This window comes from Etheostoma cragini, chromosome 15 (assembly GCF_013103735.1).
Source record: "Etheostoma cragini isolate CJK2018 chromosome 15, CSU_Ecrag_1.0, whole genome shotgun sequence".
NCBI classification, from domain to species: domain Eukaryota; kingdom Metazoa; phylum Chordata; class Actinopteri; order Perciformes; family Percidae; genus Etheostoma; species Etheostoma cragini.
The window spans coordinates 23,634,789-23,652,540 of record NC_048421.1 but is presented as its reverse complement, the minus strand read 5'-3'; the positions used below and the strand labels follow the sequence as shown (position 1 = coordinate 23,652,540).

Sequence of the window (17,752 nt, the reverse complement as noted above, 5' to 3'; positions counted from 1 at the left end):
CTTTAAACATAATACACACAAAAAAAACAAGCTTCCTGAAGTCAGTTTGGTTGAAGGTGTCTGCTGTAGCGGAGCCGAAGTAGTGCACTTTTTAATTAATTAACCTAAAAATAAAACACTAATACAGATAATCTGCTAATTGCCAAATATCGGGCCCGATAATCAGCCAGGCCGATAATTGGTCCATATCTGTAAAGTACCTTACTTTTATCGCTCATGTAACAATTACATAACTAAGCGATATTAGATGCTCTAACAGTTATTAAACATGGCTTTCCAGACAGAGACATAACTGACAACTTTCAACAACAAAAGCTCTGGACTGCAATCGGAATACCTTCAGGTCCTCTGGGGGAGGGGGGGCACAGTGTCCTCACTGCTTTAACCGTGCCGTTGGCTTTTTATCAACATCCAATCACTGTTGATTTTCATTCTGGTAGAGAAGGTAGAGACGGTGAGATTGGTGCACTTGAACTCATCTTTCTCTTACAATAGGGCATAAATAGTTTATTCTTCATTTAGTCACTCAGATTCATCTTTCCTTTCCATCCATCCATCATCCATCATCCATCCATCGTGTCTATGGCACACATTTCATTGCATGCCCAACTATTCCACCTCAAAAACAGAATGTCCACAGTTAGTCTTCCTGTCTGTTCCATTGTGTGTCCATCCATCCATCCATCCGTCCGTCCATCCATCCATCCATCAGGGTGGTGGAGGCTGCACACTGTGTGGTATGGTGCTGTTAGCACCACAGTCGATGTACTCGTATGTCTCCAGGGAGAGCTGCTCATAGTGGACCAGGTAGTACACGGTCAACGACATCCTGCAGGACAAGGAAGACAAAACAGAGAACTCCACTGATCACAGGAGCGCAACTCAGCAATTTACTGAATCCAGATAAAACCTGGAAATCCTACAATTTGAAAGTATTCTTTTTGACCAATTTGGGACGGGTGGAGCTTCTAGAGGGGGAACATGTGGGACAGGGTACCAAGGACTGAGACAGGTCCTGGAGGGTCATAGCAACTTTCGGTTGTCATGCATTTCATGAGTTTGCTTGTGGTACCATTGTTCTGTGTGTATGATACTGTTATGTCATAGGAGTTCTGCTTTTGGTTTGGTTTTTTGGCTCTTATGACAAATTTAGGGGAGAAACTTTGTTGTGGGTCGTGTCAGGGAGGGGGGACTTCTTCAATAGACCAAATACTTATTTTCCACCGTAATTTACTAATAAATTCTTTGAAAATCCTACAATGTGACTTCCTGGATTCATTTTCTCATTCGGTCTCTCATAGTTAAAGTGTACCTATGATGGAAATAACGGACCTCTCTCATCTTTCTAAGTGGGAGAACTTGCACAATCAGTGGCTGACTAAATACTTTCTGGCCTCATTGTATTGTATATGTCCCAAAAATCTATGTTTGCTACTAATAATTGTTTTGTTTTGTTATGGTTCATGTGTGCAATACACTTTGTGAGCAAAAAATCATATTTATCGTGATTTTTTTCAGGCCTAGTGTGTATACACAGTGTTTACTAAGGAAATAGTTGCACTTCCAAACCCTGTATGATCTTTTAAATGATACTGGATAACTTATTTTAAAAGATTCAAGCAGCAAAATCAACAGAAGTGGAAACATGGAGAATATTCATCTTGTTTTCAAGAGTTTTGATGCATAAACTAGATTTATGGACCGTTCTTACAGGAGGTCCTTTAAAGTCCCTAAACCTGGTTTAACTCTTTAATACTTCTCTATAGCAACAACAAAAATCTGACTGGTGCATTTATGCAGGATCAATCGATTTGAGTTCTTAACCCTTGTGTAGTTTTCCCGTCAAAACTGAAAATCAACCCTTTTATTGTTTTTAACTTTTTCTTTCTAACGTATTCTTTATTGTTATGTGTGGTAAACCTAGGATCCTTGCGAAGGTGCTTTTAAAATAAAGCTGTGATATATTCTAAGGTTTAAAAATGTTATTGGTATTAATGAGAAACATTTTAGCACTGTGAACCATATTTGAAATTGTCTTTCCATGTATTTATATGACAATACTTACTGTAAGTGCAGATACAGAATGTGGACCGGCAAGGATGCTTTCCTACAGTAGTTCCTGCAGAGAAAAAGAGAAATTGCTTAGTACAGTATATATACAAAACACAATAACCACACTATTCCAGGACATGCATAGACATGCATGACGTTAGCGGACGTTAGCTAACACCAGCTAACTTCAGCTAATGTCCATTAACGCCTTAACTAATTTCCACGATGCAAAATATGTCTTTTAGGTGTGTACATACCTAATGTTAGCATAAGAACATATTAATAACTTATACAAATCTAAGTTTAATCCATCTACACAACGTTCACTACACTTTGAAATGAGGCCACGCCCCTTTAGGAGACAGGAAGTTTGTGTGTGCCGTACCACTGGCGCTGCTTGACATGCTCTCTCTATAGTATAGAGGATGTTTATTCAAGTATTCATTCTTCTGATAACTTTGGGTTTTATTAGTTATTTGATGCTATAAAAACTGATTGACCCCTGATTGGTCGGGCGGGTGTGTGGGCGGGGCTTTGCTCTCATGGCTCCACCCCCTGATCACTACTGCATAGACTCTGGCTCCAACATTATAAGATGCCAGCGCCCGTATCCTGGATAATTTGGCTTCACTTTTCTACATTGGGATGAAGTATAGAGGCTATGCACTATTACTATAATAATTCCTGTGTTGAACTGATGAAGGAGATATAAAACACCCAAATATATACTACGCTAAAAAAGAAACTCATCTTATGCCAGGAGGACAAAGCTAACGCTACTCCTGCCACTGGGTAAGCTAGTGTAACAGGTTCTACCTGTAGGGGGGGTCACCACAAGGTACATCACGATAAGATGCGTGGCTCACCATACCGATAATATCATGAGACAGCTATTTTGAAATAATCACCATTATGCTAGACAGTCCTATAAGGATACATCCCAATATCAGTCTAACTAGGGATACAAAAAGCCTGTGAAAAGGTTAAATGCAGGTTTTCTCTCTTTATTCACTGCATGTCCAAACTGTTAGAAAACAGCATCAGTCTGCAACACAAGTTTTTCAGTCTGTGTATTACAATTAGTTAACCTTAGAGCAACTATGGGATCTAGCTACTGTGAATTTTACAATCAGGAAGAAGATACAGTAAGTAAGAATGGCAGCTCACCTCAGGTCAGGGTCTTTCAGCCTGATGGGGATCACGAAGGAGTACTGGACGGAAGGAAAGAGGCAAGAGCAAATCATTCCCATGCCTAACACAAAAAGTATTTACACTGGCCACAAGTTACATTCATCAATTGCACAATATGGGAATAAGAGGATTTTTCTGACATCAACACACATCACAACAAACTCTATGACAAGACCCGAACCAATTGATTGCAGTACACTGTGAAGTGGTCCATCCCTACATGAGACTATGTGTCCCTGTGAGGACGGGAGGACGTCTCACCATTATGACGGACAGAGGTTTGACAGACGTGACGTTCTTGATGGAAACCGTTCCCACCACCGTGTCGAAGTTCAGGGCCTGCACCGTCAGGTTGTAGGCGTGCACCGTGGCAAAGTTGTGGTTGGTGACGTTCAGGACATTCTGCGAGGAAACACAGCTGGGAGTTTATAACGCATAATTCATCGTCCTTAGAGGAGGAAACGTTACATTGTCGCTACAAGAAATTAAAATTAACCTTTGCGTTGTCCTCCCGGGTCAAAAACTGACAAAAATGAGACATTTTTGTCCGTGTTTCAGACTTGTTTTTTGTTTTCACTGCCACCACCTCACTAGTTTTACTACTTTTTGGAATTCATGGTCAATAACCATCATTTATATAGAATTTTATCAAACATTTGAGTTAAAAAAGCTGTAATTATGAATGATTTTGACTAATAGTTAAGATCAGAGGAATGAAAGTGATCAGTTGTATTTGCAAAGAGTGTTGGAAGGAATCCAATTTATTTTTGTGGTAATTTGGTTAAAAAGAAACTCATATTTCAGATATGGACATTTTTTAAAGGGGTCAAATTTGACCCGAGGACAACAGGAGGGTTAAAGAAATGACGACTCATTGGCTCAATCCTTCCATCCCATAGACAAGATGGAGGACTTGTCAAATTATCTACGCAGCAATGATTGGGCGGTGGAGCCGCGGTATCAAAGTCACGCCCACACACCCGCCTGACCAATCAGCAGTCAATCCCAGTCCGTTCACACCTTTCACTTCTCTCTCCTCATCCGTCCCATCTCTCTCTCTCTCTCTTTCTCTCTCTACCCACCGTGATGTTAATCTGGACGTAGTCGTCCGTGAAGTAAACGAAGGACGACTGGACGGCTACTGGAGACAGGAGGACAGAGCGAGGAAACAGGAAGAACAACACCAAGGAGCTGACCAGGAGGCACACACCGACAGACACAGCTACGTAGAGCTTCCTGAGAGAGGAGGAAACAGATCAGCAAAGCATTATGGGTTGGGGGGGGGGGGGGGGGGGGGAATCCATTCAGACATGACGGTTGAATATATTATTTCCTGCATGTTTATGCTTGTTGAGCATACGCTTTGGAATTACTCTTATTGGCTTTTTACCCATAATGGTGTTATTGCACGCACAGTGAAAAGTGATGATGACATTAACTCGAATAATATCATCAGTTCACCAGATGTCATTGTCCCCTCTGCAGCCTCTGAGGACGACAAGAGTCTGCATGCGTGACCAAAAATCCCACCAAAACCGTATTGTCCTCTCTGCTAAGGCCACGTCCTGGATTAGACCAGTGTCCACTAGTCTGATGCGAATGGGTCCAACGTGGTTTAAAAGCATGTCTGTGTCTCTCCATAGATGGACAGTGGGATTAAGGTGCTGAGGGTTTAGTCCTTACGTGTGTCTGGGTCTCAGCCTCTGGTCATTACAGGAGATGACAGCCACCAGCTTGCACTCCTGACCTGGAACACACATGGGACATGGTCTCACGCTAGTCTCAATGCCAAACCACAACAATGACAGTTAGCATTTTATGGAATGGTCACGTTATTTTATCTAGGTCCCAGGTCTCCCTGTTCCTTACCTGAGATTCACCTGACTGTTTCTGGTCTCCCTGTTCCTTATCTGAGACTCACCTGACTGTCCCAGGTCTCCCTGTTCCTTACCTGAGACTCACCTGACTGTTTCTGGTCTCCCTGTTCCTTACCTGAGACTCACCTGACTGTCCCAGGTCTCCCTGTTCCTAACCTGAGACTCACCTGACTGTCCCTGGTCTCCCTGTTCCTTACCTGAGACTCTACACCTGACTGTCCCTGGTCTCCCTGTTCCTTACCTGAGACTCTACACCTGACGGTCCCTGGTCTCCCTGTTCCTTACCTGAGACTCTACACCTGACTGTCCCTGGTCTCCCTGTTCCTGTGTGTGTGTGTGTGTGTTACCTCTGGGTATACGTCCAGTACCCTGGCAGGTGGGACAGTGCGCTGTCTCTCCAGAGCTCTGTCTTCTGCCTTCGTCTTTCTCAATTATAGGCCGCCTATCATCGTCCTGGCCACGCCCACCGTGCTGTGACCCCGCCCCCCCGCTGCCATCATCACACTTGCTGGCCCCCCCCATAGCTTAAGAGACACAAAAAAAACATTTCAGTTACAGTACAAACGTTAGGCCTGCACGATATTGGAAAAAAACTGACACTGTGATATTTTTTATTCAGCAATATATATATATACGGGAATATGAAGACAGATTAATTATTACAAGATTACCTCTAGTTATTATCTCAGCTCATAGTTGAAAGTTATTTTGACTAATAGTTAAGATCAGAGGAATGAAAGTGATCAATTGTATTTACAAAGAGCGTTGGAAGGAATCCATATCATTTTTGTGGTAATTTGGTTAAAAAGAAACTCATATTTCAAATATGGACATTTTTTAAAGGGGTCAAATTTGACCCGAGGACAACAGGAGGGTTAAACATCCCCACTCCACCGTGTCCAGGCTGGCTCTGTCTCCAGAGACCGGTTTTTCTAGTTTACACGACGGCGAGCGAGTCATATTCAAAAGATTACACTCTGGAACCCAGTTTCCATCTGCAGCCTCATGTGAACGAACGGCCAGATGTAAAAATACTTTGGCGTATTATGCTGAAAACGTTTGAACTTTTTGCAGTGTGCTGTTCTGGCCGAGTGGTCCTGCTCCACACACTATAGGAGACTTAAAAAAGTGTGGGACAGACATTGACTTCTTCTGGACTTTGGAATGAGGACTGGGGGATTTGTCCCCTATCTCTTCCACTGAAGTCCCTTTGAGAAAGTCACATGACTATTGTTTTAAGACAGACTGGAACCAATGTAATGTCCTTTAAATTGACACGTTCAGTAAGGGTAGAATTTTCAAATCTAACTTCATTATTTTTTAAATCAAGTAGTCTGTGCAACAGATTAAATACATACAGAAACACTCAGAACAGAGTTCCCATCCCAAGAAGTAAATTAATAAATTAAAGAAAAATAATAATAAAAAAAAAAAATTCAAACGGGTTGTCACCTAAATAAATTGAAGCCAGTGATTTCTTTCACATATCTCAAAAAAGGTTGCCAGATCTCATAGAATTTTCCAGATCACCCTCTTTACGTTTCCAAGGTAAACTACTGGTTGTGGGAGGGGCTAAGTGAAAAGAGAGGCATCACGTCAGCCCAATGTCTTGTTTACGTGTGAGAAATCACGTGCACATGAACAAGCTGGCTTTCCATATGTTTAGCTACATGTAACGTCACTTAAGGTCTGTTTAAGGTTGCGCGTTCCGCTTTAAAGCAGGCCTAATGCTAAAGAGCTAATGCTAAAATATGTCGTAAAGTCTGACAAGCCACAATAAGAAAAGGATTTCCTGTGGCGTTAATAAAGTCTCATTTAACGAGTTATAGGAGAAACATGTATTTGTTGTCAGCAGAAGAAATAACGCCCCCCCCCCCCCTTCAGACGTCATGTCACGTAGCCCTTACTGTAACGTTACAGGGCTTTGGACCGGTTCTTCTTAACGTTAGTGTACAGTCGCAACTAGCTCTTATGTCGTATTTTCGCTTCCTCAGGAGGAGGCTGGTGCCACTGCGAGCTGAGAACTTACCTAGCCGCTGAGCTTCGGTTCAAAAATGTCCACAGCGTCCTTAGCTCCAGTCGTGTCTGCGGGGAATCAACGACGTCTTCTTGTTTGCTAATATTTGGCGGTGCAGGCTGTCACTGGCCGATGCAAGGCGAGTGCAGCTTTGAGTCGCGCATGCGTCACTTTACAAGGCGTGAAGCTGTGAGTTGCGCATGCGTTACTTTGCGAAAGTAGCATACAAGATGCTAACGAGAGACTACTGTAATGTCAATACAGTAAAAATGGACCTAGTTAACCAATTTGGTTAACCAATTTGGTTAACCAAGTTGGTTAAGGAGTCACACAGACATTTGTCACCCAACTCCGGGTCGTCCTCCGTCTCTCCACACGGAAGACAACAAACTAACACTTCCTGTCGAAATCTTCAAAGTAAATGTCTTTGCTATCACTTTTTACAAGCTGCAGAAGACTATTATACCATACTTTATACGTGCTTATACGTGTTTTGATATGGTCTAATTTACTTATCTAGGCTAAAATTCTGTATTAAATCCCACCAAAAAAATGTCCAGGTACTAGTACTTTTTCTTTTCTTTTCATGCCACTTTCTACTTTTACTCTACATTTCAAATGGGAATATCAGCCTTTTTTACTTCTAATACATTCATTTGACAGCTTTACTTACTAGTTAAAAGTACACATGGGATGTACAAGTACAGCTAAAATGATTAATGAATTAATCAGCCGATTTACATTTATTGGCCACTCTTTTGAAAATGATTCATGCAAAAACGTTTCCTTGTTCCTTCCCATAGACTGTATATTATCAATGCATTTACTTATTCCATAATATTGTAATATATTTATTATTTACTAATATACAGTTTATGTTCCTTGCACAGCGCCGTGGAGTAGGGCCACAAAATGTCTGAGAAGAAATGCCAGAATATGGACTATAGACATTTTTTTAGACACACACACGCAAACCCATACGCACACTCACACACACACACTCACACGGCTGGTAAATAACAAACCAGAAATCCCTCATTAGTGTGATGACTTTAATTGGACACACATTTGTACATCATAACCATGTTCATAAAGTGCAACACAGAAAAAAAACTCAAACTATGCAGCTTTTCTTTTCCTCCATAAATACTTCACTTATTCATACCCCAATATGAAAATATTACAGCTGACCGTCCCTCGGGGAACACATTGACGTTGATACAAAGCCAAACGACATACAGTACAGTATGTGAAACTGTTCACCTACCTATGGGAGGACACTTGATGTCTTTTAAAGGGACTGTGGTGTAATGTAGGTGAGTGAATATGATGCAAAAAGTACAAGGACCTCTGGGATGTGTAGTTTAGGTAAACCTTGGCAGGTAGGGACTGTGTATAGGTAGCAGGAGATGTCTCATAGGGACTAAAAAACCCAGCCCGTAATATTTTTTAGTCACATTTCCTTTTGAAGTATGTGTCACAAAGATGTTTTTTTTTTTTAAATAAGTGAGCGTTTTTTATACACTATTTATCACCATTTTCGGGGCCTTTCATTGTTCAACTATCCCCTTTAACTTCATTTTACAGTTGGTTTCCATGGGTTATTAAAGACTGGGATGTTTAGTTGACTTATTTGACCCGGCCAAAAATAACAAAGAATTAGCATTTCTGTACTGAAGGTCTTGTTGGACTACTGATTTACTGTATGTATTATATACACAAAGCTAATCATAATCCTACAAGTAGTGCTGTTTCATTAAATTTTCAACTCCAACCCCAAATCCTTCAAGTCCACTCATTGGTAAAAAATACAATGAAATAAAAGACAATAAAACCGATAAACCTGGCAACATTTGTTTTTTTACAAAAGGAAACATGAACACACACACACACACACACACAGCCGAGCAAATTCAACCACCACACAAAAAGCCTCAAAATACAACACCACCACCAAACAGTCTCCAAGCATTCAAAGCAAAAGCACCTTCAGCTATCTCAACTTAAACGAATGAAGTCGACTGATAGTCACTGCTTCCAACAGGGAGCTTCCTTATATATTCATACATTTGTGAAGGGAAAAAAACAACCACATTTTCACACTGTCACACACTTTTTTGATTCCAGTTTAAGTTTGGAATGACCTTACCGTTACTGTGCATACTCTTTATGCACTCTGAATGGATCCTTGAGGAGTATTAGCCCTCACACCTGACCACCTTGAAGAAGCACAGATGACGCAATATGATATGAACACATCATCTTTGCCGAGGGGATTCATCTGAACTCAAGCTGAATCCTATTTCAACCTCAGTACACTTCAAATAAAGAGTTAAGTGGATCATCTAAGGCTTCCTTCATACCTGTAATTTGGTATATTTAGTTGCATTTTATTTCTGGTCCACGTGTTCCAAATTAACCAAGCGCTATAAACATGGAGTCATTTGTACTGACACGCAACCCATTCATTGGCCAGTTCTTGTGACGTCATCCTGCACCCCCAGCACTGGACCCATTTAAATGATGAGAAGCGGTAGAGATGGTAGACGCTACAGTAGACCACACGCGGTACGCGTCGGCACACGAGCGCAGGCGTCGGCGCTCGGGCTTCCCGTCCCTCATTGCAGCCGAAGACTGACTATAACGAAGCATCGCGGCACTTTATACCGTGGTAAATCACCAATAAATGACTCTGAAACACAAACTACACAACTGGACGTGTTCCAGAAGCAATGTGATCGGAAATTGAGTGGAAATTATCAACAGCGGCAGCCGAGAGCACATGTGAAACCCAAACACTGCAGTAGTGCGCAGTATGCTCATGTTGGCGTTGATACGTGTATCTATCAGTAGAAATAGGGTTCTTCAAGGCTAACTACCGTTATTTAAACCTGGACCCTATTTTCCTATGTTTTTGTGTCTAAGTGACTGATAGGAACAACAATCTTTGAAACTGGTCCAAAATAACCAGCAGCCACACACCGGGCTGCAATGTAACCCTATGGGGCAAATCTACATCATCAATTTGGTCCAATAAAACTGCTCGTTTTGCCACTGAGAGACTCAGATTAATATTCTAAGTGTCTGACAACATTATGGAAAGGATCCATACAGAGATAGAGCTTTTAAAAATATCTTTAAGACCTTTCTGTTTAACCAGAAACAGCTCTGGGGTCACTAGAGCTAAACCCACCAGACTCCATTTAAAAAACAATACTTTTAGCGTGTAGAGAGGCAACATATTTTCACATATAAATCAGTAAACTATGGGTTTATTTCAACCAACACTAGAGTTGTGATGGTTGGAAAAGTTGAAAAACGACCCAAAATGGCTTTTCCTAATTTTATTTTGTATCTGTTGACGTTGATTAAGGTGTATTTTACGATGCTAAAATGACAGTATATTTACATGGAGTCCGGTGGGTTTAGTGAACGCAGTTTCTCGTAAGTTTTTATGTTTAGAAAAAGGATCTTACTCTTTAACATGAAGAGTGACAGTCATCAATGTCTCAAGTAAAGGGGCAAAGCAGGAATGTGCTATGTGTAGCATTAGCAATGCCCTCTTTGCAGGCTGCAGTGGGGCTTGTGGGGGATCTAGTCCTAATTTTGGGAAATGTTGAATGCTACACGTAGCTCCTTAGAGACTTTAAGACCATGTCTCTTAAATTCCTATGCAAAGCAGCTGCCTTGCCACTATCAAGACCTAAGCGGAACATAATTCTACAGACAGTGGGTGTAGGATGCTCTAGTACAATTACCCAAAGAAGTTGCTGGAATGTCTCCTTATATGGTCATATAGAAGACTGATCTCCGAACCAACTGGACCAATCAGAAGAGAGATGGCTGAAAGTTAGATGAGCAGAAAAGACCGTTTTCCTCGTCTTCTCTCGTCATCTATGATGTCTTGTTTCATCTCCTTCTCTCTTCTTTTCCTACTCGTCTCCCCCCCCCCCCTTCCCTCTCTCTCGTCAGTAGCGTGTGGAGTACCAGTCGTTGTCGGTCATCTGGACCAGCTCGTTGACCACGTCCAGCAGGTTGTAGTTGTATTTCTTCAGCAGCCGCTGGTTCAGCGGCCGATCCCCGAAGCCCATCTCCACCAGCACGGCCATCATGGTGTCCTGAGTGGACGCGTCCACTGGAGGCTGCGTAGAAACAACGTCCAATCAGTCCGTGATACAAATGTCCCGGCAACATTTCATTTGACCAGGGCAAACCCCTCCCCCTGAACAGCGCCTGTCCAATCCGGATCACGGATAAAAGCGTCAGCTGTTTTAATGTGCATAAAGAAGCCAAGAAAAGATGGAAAAAATCTCCAAAAGGCATCAAATGACAGATTGGACATTTGTATAATATGTCACAAAAACTTAGATTTTATTTCCGTCATTTACAGTTTCAAAATAACAGAAAACTAAAAAAATCCCATCCTGTATTCTATTTTATCCCAGACTAGGCAGCTCTGTACTGCTCTACTGAATGTGGGACAGTTTATACTCCTGCAAACCCAGCCTTTGGTTTTTCAAGACAGTTATGTGTACCAAAGTACTCCTAAAATACGTAAATGTGCCATATGCAAAGTTATTCGTAATTTACAGAAACAGGAAAAAGTTGAATAGGAAAAATTGGGTTGCCTTTGATAATGGCAGGTACCGAATATTAAAGGATTTGTGAACAAAAAAATACTTAATGGGGACATGTTTAGTACTTTAGGAGGAGCGTGAACTACTTAACCCTTGAGTTGCCTTCACGTCAAAATTGAAAATCAACACTTTTGTTGAGGCTTTTTGTCGATGTTTTTAACTTTTTCTTACTTTTTTGTCCGTTTATTCAACACTTTTGACGTTTTTTTCAATGTGTGTCACTTTAATTTGACGTTTTGAAAACTACATAACACTAACTTATTAACTTTAGTTTGACAGTTATTTTGGAATTTATGTTCAATAAACTTAATTCAGAGGAATGTATACTTAATGTTTGAGTTAGAAAAGCAGAAATTGGGAATTATTGAGACTAAAATTAAAGCAATGGATGTTGATGGATAATCACAGACTGGAATAGGTCAGCTTTTACTCAATACTATTTCAAAACTACTTCAATGACTTTTTTTTTTCAAATGCTATAAAATTGAATATTAGTACGCCCCCAAAATGAATGAAAGTAGAGATTTGTACTTGGCAAAGAGCGTTGTGAGGAATCAATCATGTTATTTTGGGGAATTAAAAAGAACATTGATATAGGACAACATGAGGACAACGTGAGGACAACGTGAGTAATGACATATATGGATATAAAGTGCTAGCTGACCTGTGTGGGACCTTGTCCAGTGAACAGAGCCTTGTAGGCGGACGCAGCTACTGACAGAGCTCCTTTCACCAGGCCGCTGGTGATGCCTGGGTGCCTGACCAGGGACAAAAAGGAAGTTACACTTTATCAAGGTCTTTTTTCACACAGTTGGGGAAGTGAAAAAATTCTTCTTGGCCCAAGGTTGTTTACTAGCCGCTATACAAATTGATGGTTTTTTTCCTTTTTATCAAAAGCACTGGGGAAAAAAAGGGTCAAAAAGCATTACAATTAAAAAAAAAAAACCCAAATAAGTCAACAATTTGTTTTTTAAACTGTCGAAAAGAAATGTGCAAACCACTGAAAAAGCATAATAAAAGCGTCAAATGTGAAAGAAAAATAAATAAATTGTTGATTGGCCAACTCAAATCAAGAGAACAATAATGTCATTTATTATACAATGACAATAGACAGGGAAAGTGGGATGTTATAATGCATAGTATCCGGATCCATGAAATAACTGGCCTTTAAAAATAAAAATCTGTATGCCTCTACGGGAATTTAACATGGGGGGGGGGGGCGTACTTATGCCCCTGTATTAGAACACATAACATATATATTTACAATCCATTATTCACTCACAAAGAAAATTGGTGTCATTAAAAGGTTGGATTTTACTAGATATTTTTTAATTAAAAGGCATTAAGATCAATTTCCAATTCCTCTTTTTAATCAACTTTAGCATGGGTGTGTGAACTTTCTCAAGCCGCTGTAAGCTGCTGATACTCCTGGTTTGAGTTTGAAGGAGTGTGTTAGACCTGGGGTCCTCAGGGTCGTTGTCCTCGGTGTCTTCAGTAGCTTCAGTAGCATCTGTCGGAGTTTGTTCAGGACCGGAGGCTGAGGGACAACCAGAAAGGACTTTATTGCCACAGTAAGTTGCTCATATTTGGAATTTGCCTTGGCGACTGGTGCTTATACACACAAACATAAAACAATTATCTGGAATAAAACACAATTAAAGAAACAAATAAATACAAAATATACAAATAGTTGATTAGTTCAAGGAAAAGGAGTGACACAGCTAGACTAACGTAGTCAGAATAGGAGTCGGATTCTGCTCCATTGGGCTGTGACTATGGGGGGGGGGGGGGGGGGGGGGGGGGGGGGGGGGGGGGGGGGGGGGAAGAAAATGCCTCTGCACTCAATTGGATGGACCTCCAACCAATCAGAGCAACGGGTTATGTTACGTATGTCCAGCGACGCATAGTTGTCAACAGAACTCATCTGCTAGCTACCGCCGATGTTACTAGCCAACGGCTAACGCTAATGACGCTACATCCACGCTACAGGCTTTATAGCATCTTTACATCTTTGGGGTGTATCGTAAGATAACACCATGGATGTATTAATAGATATATCCATTATCACAGCTACAGGACCTTGGGAGACCCGTCATGTGACATGGGCAGGTGGAGTCCCGCGGGTCTGTTTGCCAAGCGGTCTTTGGTGACGTGGTTGATTACGTTTCTGTTGATTATCGGACCATCATTATATAAAGCCCGCCCTGACAATCTGATTGGTCCCAACAGCTCTGGTTGGAGCATAGTTGCTCCACAACGGATCAAGTCCAGACCAAACTTCTCAAACTCAAATGTGGGCGGAGCCAGGTTCGGCTGGCATCCAGGCTAGCATGTAGCATCACATTATCTCCGACTCCCCCAGACAATCCATCCAGTTTCCAAAATAAAACACACGTACATTCACATCTGTGCATGTATGACACATGTAGTCAGGACAGTCCAGGATGAAGTGTCCGAGACGATTTGCTAGATTTTATACATTTGATCCGGTTAGTTTTGGTTTCAAATAGCAATGACGCGAGCGGGATAAATAACTATACATGACATACCTACATCCTGTCGCCATCACCTACGTGCGTTTTCCTATACTTGCCATTGTTTGGTTTGTAGACTTGCGTGCGTCTGACGTTGGCGTGTTGTCAACTTGGCGGGTAGCCTTCTATCACCGTTTGAATATATATGGAGAAAAATGTTTGGACAGATTAATTTAGCTGCCCATTTAACAATACTAATATGGCATTACTACGAGTAGCATTTTTGTGTACTGCTGCTGCTGCTGCAGTGTCGTGGTCTTCAGGTTGCCCTGCTCCCCCGTCCTCTCGGAAAACAACTGAAAAGTGTCAAATCTTTGGGAATTTCTTTCCAACTGACTGTCGTCAGTGATGGAATTTCTATTAAATATTTGGTCTCCTTTCGCCTTGTGCTCCTCATTTTATTTTTATTTTTTACTTTTTACGGTTCTGACGATGGCAGAACTTGTTGAAATTGCGCCAACCTACCCTAAAGAAGATCCGACGACGGACCTAAGCATGGCTCAATTTGATCGTGACCTTCACACAAAGGTTCGGCTGTTTGGTCCGGGGTAGGGTTCTGATAAAACTAAAAAGTCAGAAAGTCCAGATAAAAGGAGGTAGGTGTGAAAGGGCCCTAGTCTTATACATCGATGTGCTTACCGTCGTCAGTTTGGTAGAGCTCGGAGCCCTCTGCTCCCTCCCCGGCAGCATCACGGTCAACATCTGTTTCTCCACTGCTCCCTGGACTGCTCGACATCAAGGGAAAGGCGAGTTTCAAGCATTTAACCAGTGAACAAACACTGTGCACCCCTAGTTTGGATCAACGGAAGCCCCTCCCCTTCCTTTGGGAAACCACCACAAACTTCAAACTAGTGAGACAAACGCTGAAAATGTCTTTGCATTTCGTCTCTAACTGGGACCTGGAGGGATTGCCAATGTACACACGGGGACACACTGGTAAGAGCCAATGAGGTGTAACCGTGTATCAGCTGATTTAAATAGCTCATGTTACTGTATTGTGTCCACTGACCAGTTCCTTTTAGACTGTCCAAGATCCAGCCTGAAGACCAGAGTGGACAGAGCTTTTTCAGTAGCGGGTCCTAAGCTCTGGAACTCTCTTCCTCAAAACATTAGAGCACCTATCTCTATTGGGAGCTTTAAATCACTTTTAAAAACATCTTTTTGCACTGGCTTTTGATATAAGCTGAGCTGTTACATTGTATTGTTGTTATTGCTTTAAGTAAAGTTGTATCTGTTGTCTTTTTTTATTGTTTTTGGCTTATTCTGTTATAGAAGTTTTTTATCATCTTTTTTCAGTCCCGTCTGAAGACCCATCTTTTCTGTTCTGCCTATCCTTAGGGTTTTTTATATACTGTCTCTACTCTGTAAAGCAACTTTGAGCTTGGGAAAAGCGCTATACAAATTCAATTTATTATTATTATTATTATTATTATTAGTAGTAGTAGTAGTAGTGGTAGTAGTAGTAGTAGTAGCATCATAAGGACCTTCCTTTCTGAATGTGATTGGGTCCAAAGCTAATGAAATTATTGCTGTGGACGTGTGTGTGTGTGTGTGTATATATATATATATAAAAAAAACTTAATTTATCCAGACAACAGGTAGACATGGAAGGAGAAATGTGTTTGTTTAGCGGATCAGAAAACAAGAAGGCTTCTTATAATAATAATAATAATAATAATAATAATAATAATAATAATAATAATAATAATAATAGGATGGGTGCATACTCATGAAATTTGAGGGGATTAAGTGAAGCATGTCGTCAGTGTTAGCCTGTTTGACATAAAGACCTGCAGTACGTTGATGCTGTGCTTGTGTCCCACCCTCCACACTGACCTTGGTGTGACGGAGGCTTTGGGCGGTGCCACCACTTCAGGGGTCAGCGGCTCGTCGTCCAGCGTCTGGGACGTACACAGCATGTCGTTGGCGCTGCTGGCGCCCGACACCCCCGTCCCCGAAGCCGCCGTGGCTTCGTCTGCCTCGCCCGGCTCCCCCACCGAGGGGGAAGTGCCCGGTTGATCGGGAGATGGGGTTTCTGGGTCTGTGGGGGTCTTGGCTGGGATGTCCCCGGGCTGGGACAAAGCAGAGCTGCAATGGGACAAGGAATTGGGAATTAAAGGGAATGTGACAACTGTTGCTACATTGGAAGCATTTTACTTTGGCCGTTTTGGAAACTATACTAGCGGTACGTACTGATTTGGCCAAAATGTAGGATGTAGTATGCAGTATGTAAACAAAAGGAAAAATACACCAAAAATACCCAGATGTCGTACTAACGCACTCGGGAAAAAGTGTTCACTGCTGAGATTTTTTTAAGTGAGAAATCAACAGTGTTGCTTTTGAATATGGACAATTCTATGAAAATGTACGGTTCTCTCTCAGGAGACGGGCCCGTGGCTTTATTTCCCCGTTGACGGACTGTCTGCTTAAATAACACAAATAACTAACATCTTTGACTGTATTACTGCATGTTGCTATTCTTGACATCCTTGTATCTTTTTTACGTCATTTTTGTTTGTTTTTATGATTTTTTTTTTTTGCTTTCTCAGACGTTTTTGTTGCTTTTTCACATTTAAGTCGCCATAAAGTTCGAAAAAAAGTCAGCAAAAAGTTCCTTGGCCATCATAGAATTTAGCAAATCAAACAAGGGTTACATTTTTTTTTAAGACAACATGTTTCATGGCATGAACAATGAAAACTCTCTGCTTCTGGGGGAATTTCTGATTCTCATAGTCAGTAAATCTGCCAAACTCAGCTTGAGTTTCGGCTCGAGTGTCGCATAACGGGAGTTTGAAAAACACTTTCCCGGGTTTTGGGTTTTCGGCCATAATCTATTGTGAAAATAATTTGAAACGCTGGCCGGATTCAGCCCGCGGGCCTCGAGTCTAACACAGTGCAGTAGAAAGTTTTGAATACAGCCCTATTTCTAAATATACTTCTAACCATTGGTGTTTTTGTATTATATATTTTTTGCTGTTTATTGTACATGTAACCGTTATTTACACCACAGATTTCCATTGTCTGAACTGAACGTGAGATCCAGTCCCGTACCTGTACATGGACTCCCCCAGTGGCCGACTGGTGTCAAAGCAGTCAGGGAGGATGATGATGTAATCCTCTGAGGAGGTGGAGGAGGAGCGACTCCTCGTCCGTTCTCTCTTCTCTCCATCTTTCTCCTTCCCCTCCTCGGGCCCCGTCTCTCTCTCCTCCACCCTGGACTCCGTGGGGGACTCCTCACCTTCAACTGAGTTAAGGATTAACAAAAACGGATATGCTTCTCAGAGTTTACAGTAGGCATGGGCCGGTTCCCGGTTTCAAGGTATACCGCTAGTCTTCAAGGACAGAAAGTGCAGTTTAGAAATCCATCTCCCTGCCCGTGTGCAGTGTGTTACAATGGGAAAAAAGTTGTTTTACCCAAAGATTTCAAAATAATCAATTTTAAAG

At 41.6% G+C, this 17,752-nt stretch overlaps 2 protein-coding genes across 8 annotated transcripts in view; both read right to left on the bottom strand.

Annotated features, from left to right (window-relative positions):
• Positions 1-441: 441 nt before the first annotated feature.
• Positions 442-13,345, bottom strand: LOC117958689 (transmembrane protein 106A-like). 2 transcript variants are annotated; one of them, XM_034895247.1, is made up of 11 exons: positions 13,334-13,345; positions 12,628-12,633; positions 7,150-7,256; positions 5,468-5,644; positions 4,927-4,990; positions 4,326-4,479; positions 3,505-3,645; positions 3,220-3,263; positions 2,066-2,119; positions 673-829; positions 442-553 (listed from the first exon to the last, which is right to left on the bottom strand). In XM_034895247.1, the coding sequence occupies exons 4-10, from the start codon at positions 5,640-5,642 to the stop codon at positions 709-711; spliced, it is 753 nt and encodes a 250-aa protein (XP_034751138.1). In that variant the 5' UTR covers positions 5,643-5,644; positions 7,150-7,256; positions 12,628-12,633; positions 13,334-13,345; the 3' UTR covers positions 442-553; positions 673-708. The 2 variants fall into 2 exon arrangements, with proteins under 2 accessions (XP_034751138.1, XP_034751139.1); XM_034895248.1 differs by lacking the exons at positions 12,628-12,633; positions 13,334-13,345 and having other exon boundaries at positions 7,150-7,409.
• The window catches only part of nbr1b (NBR1 autophagy cargo receptor b), a 37,762-nt gene continuing 24,302 nt past the window's right edge, over positions 4,293-17,752 (bottom strand). For 4 of the 6 annotated variants that reach the window (XM_034895239.1, XM_034895240.1, XM_034895238.1 and 1 more), the window contains 7 exons: positions 17,360-17,552; positions 16,145-16,396; positions 14,948-15,033; positions 13,233-13,311; positions 12,439-12,532; positions 11,096-11,279; positions 4,293-4,319 (listed from right to left, as the gene is read on the bottom strand). In XM_034895239.1, coding sequence (XP_034751130.1) covers positions 11,106-11,279; positions 12,439-12,532; positions 13,233-13,311; positions 14,948-15,033; positions 16,145-16,396; positions 17,360-17,552 — 878 coding nt within the window. In that variant the 3' untranslated portion in view covers positions 4,293-4,319; positions 11,096-11,105. Of the gene's footprint in view, positions 4,320-11,095; positions 11,280-12,438; positions 12,533-13,232; positions 13,312-14,367; positions 14,434-14,947; positions 15,034-16,144; positions 16,397-17,359; positions 17,553-17,752 lie in introns of those variants that run through there. The other 2 variants (XR_004659771.1, XR_004659772.1) reach the window with 2 other exon arrangements.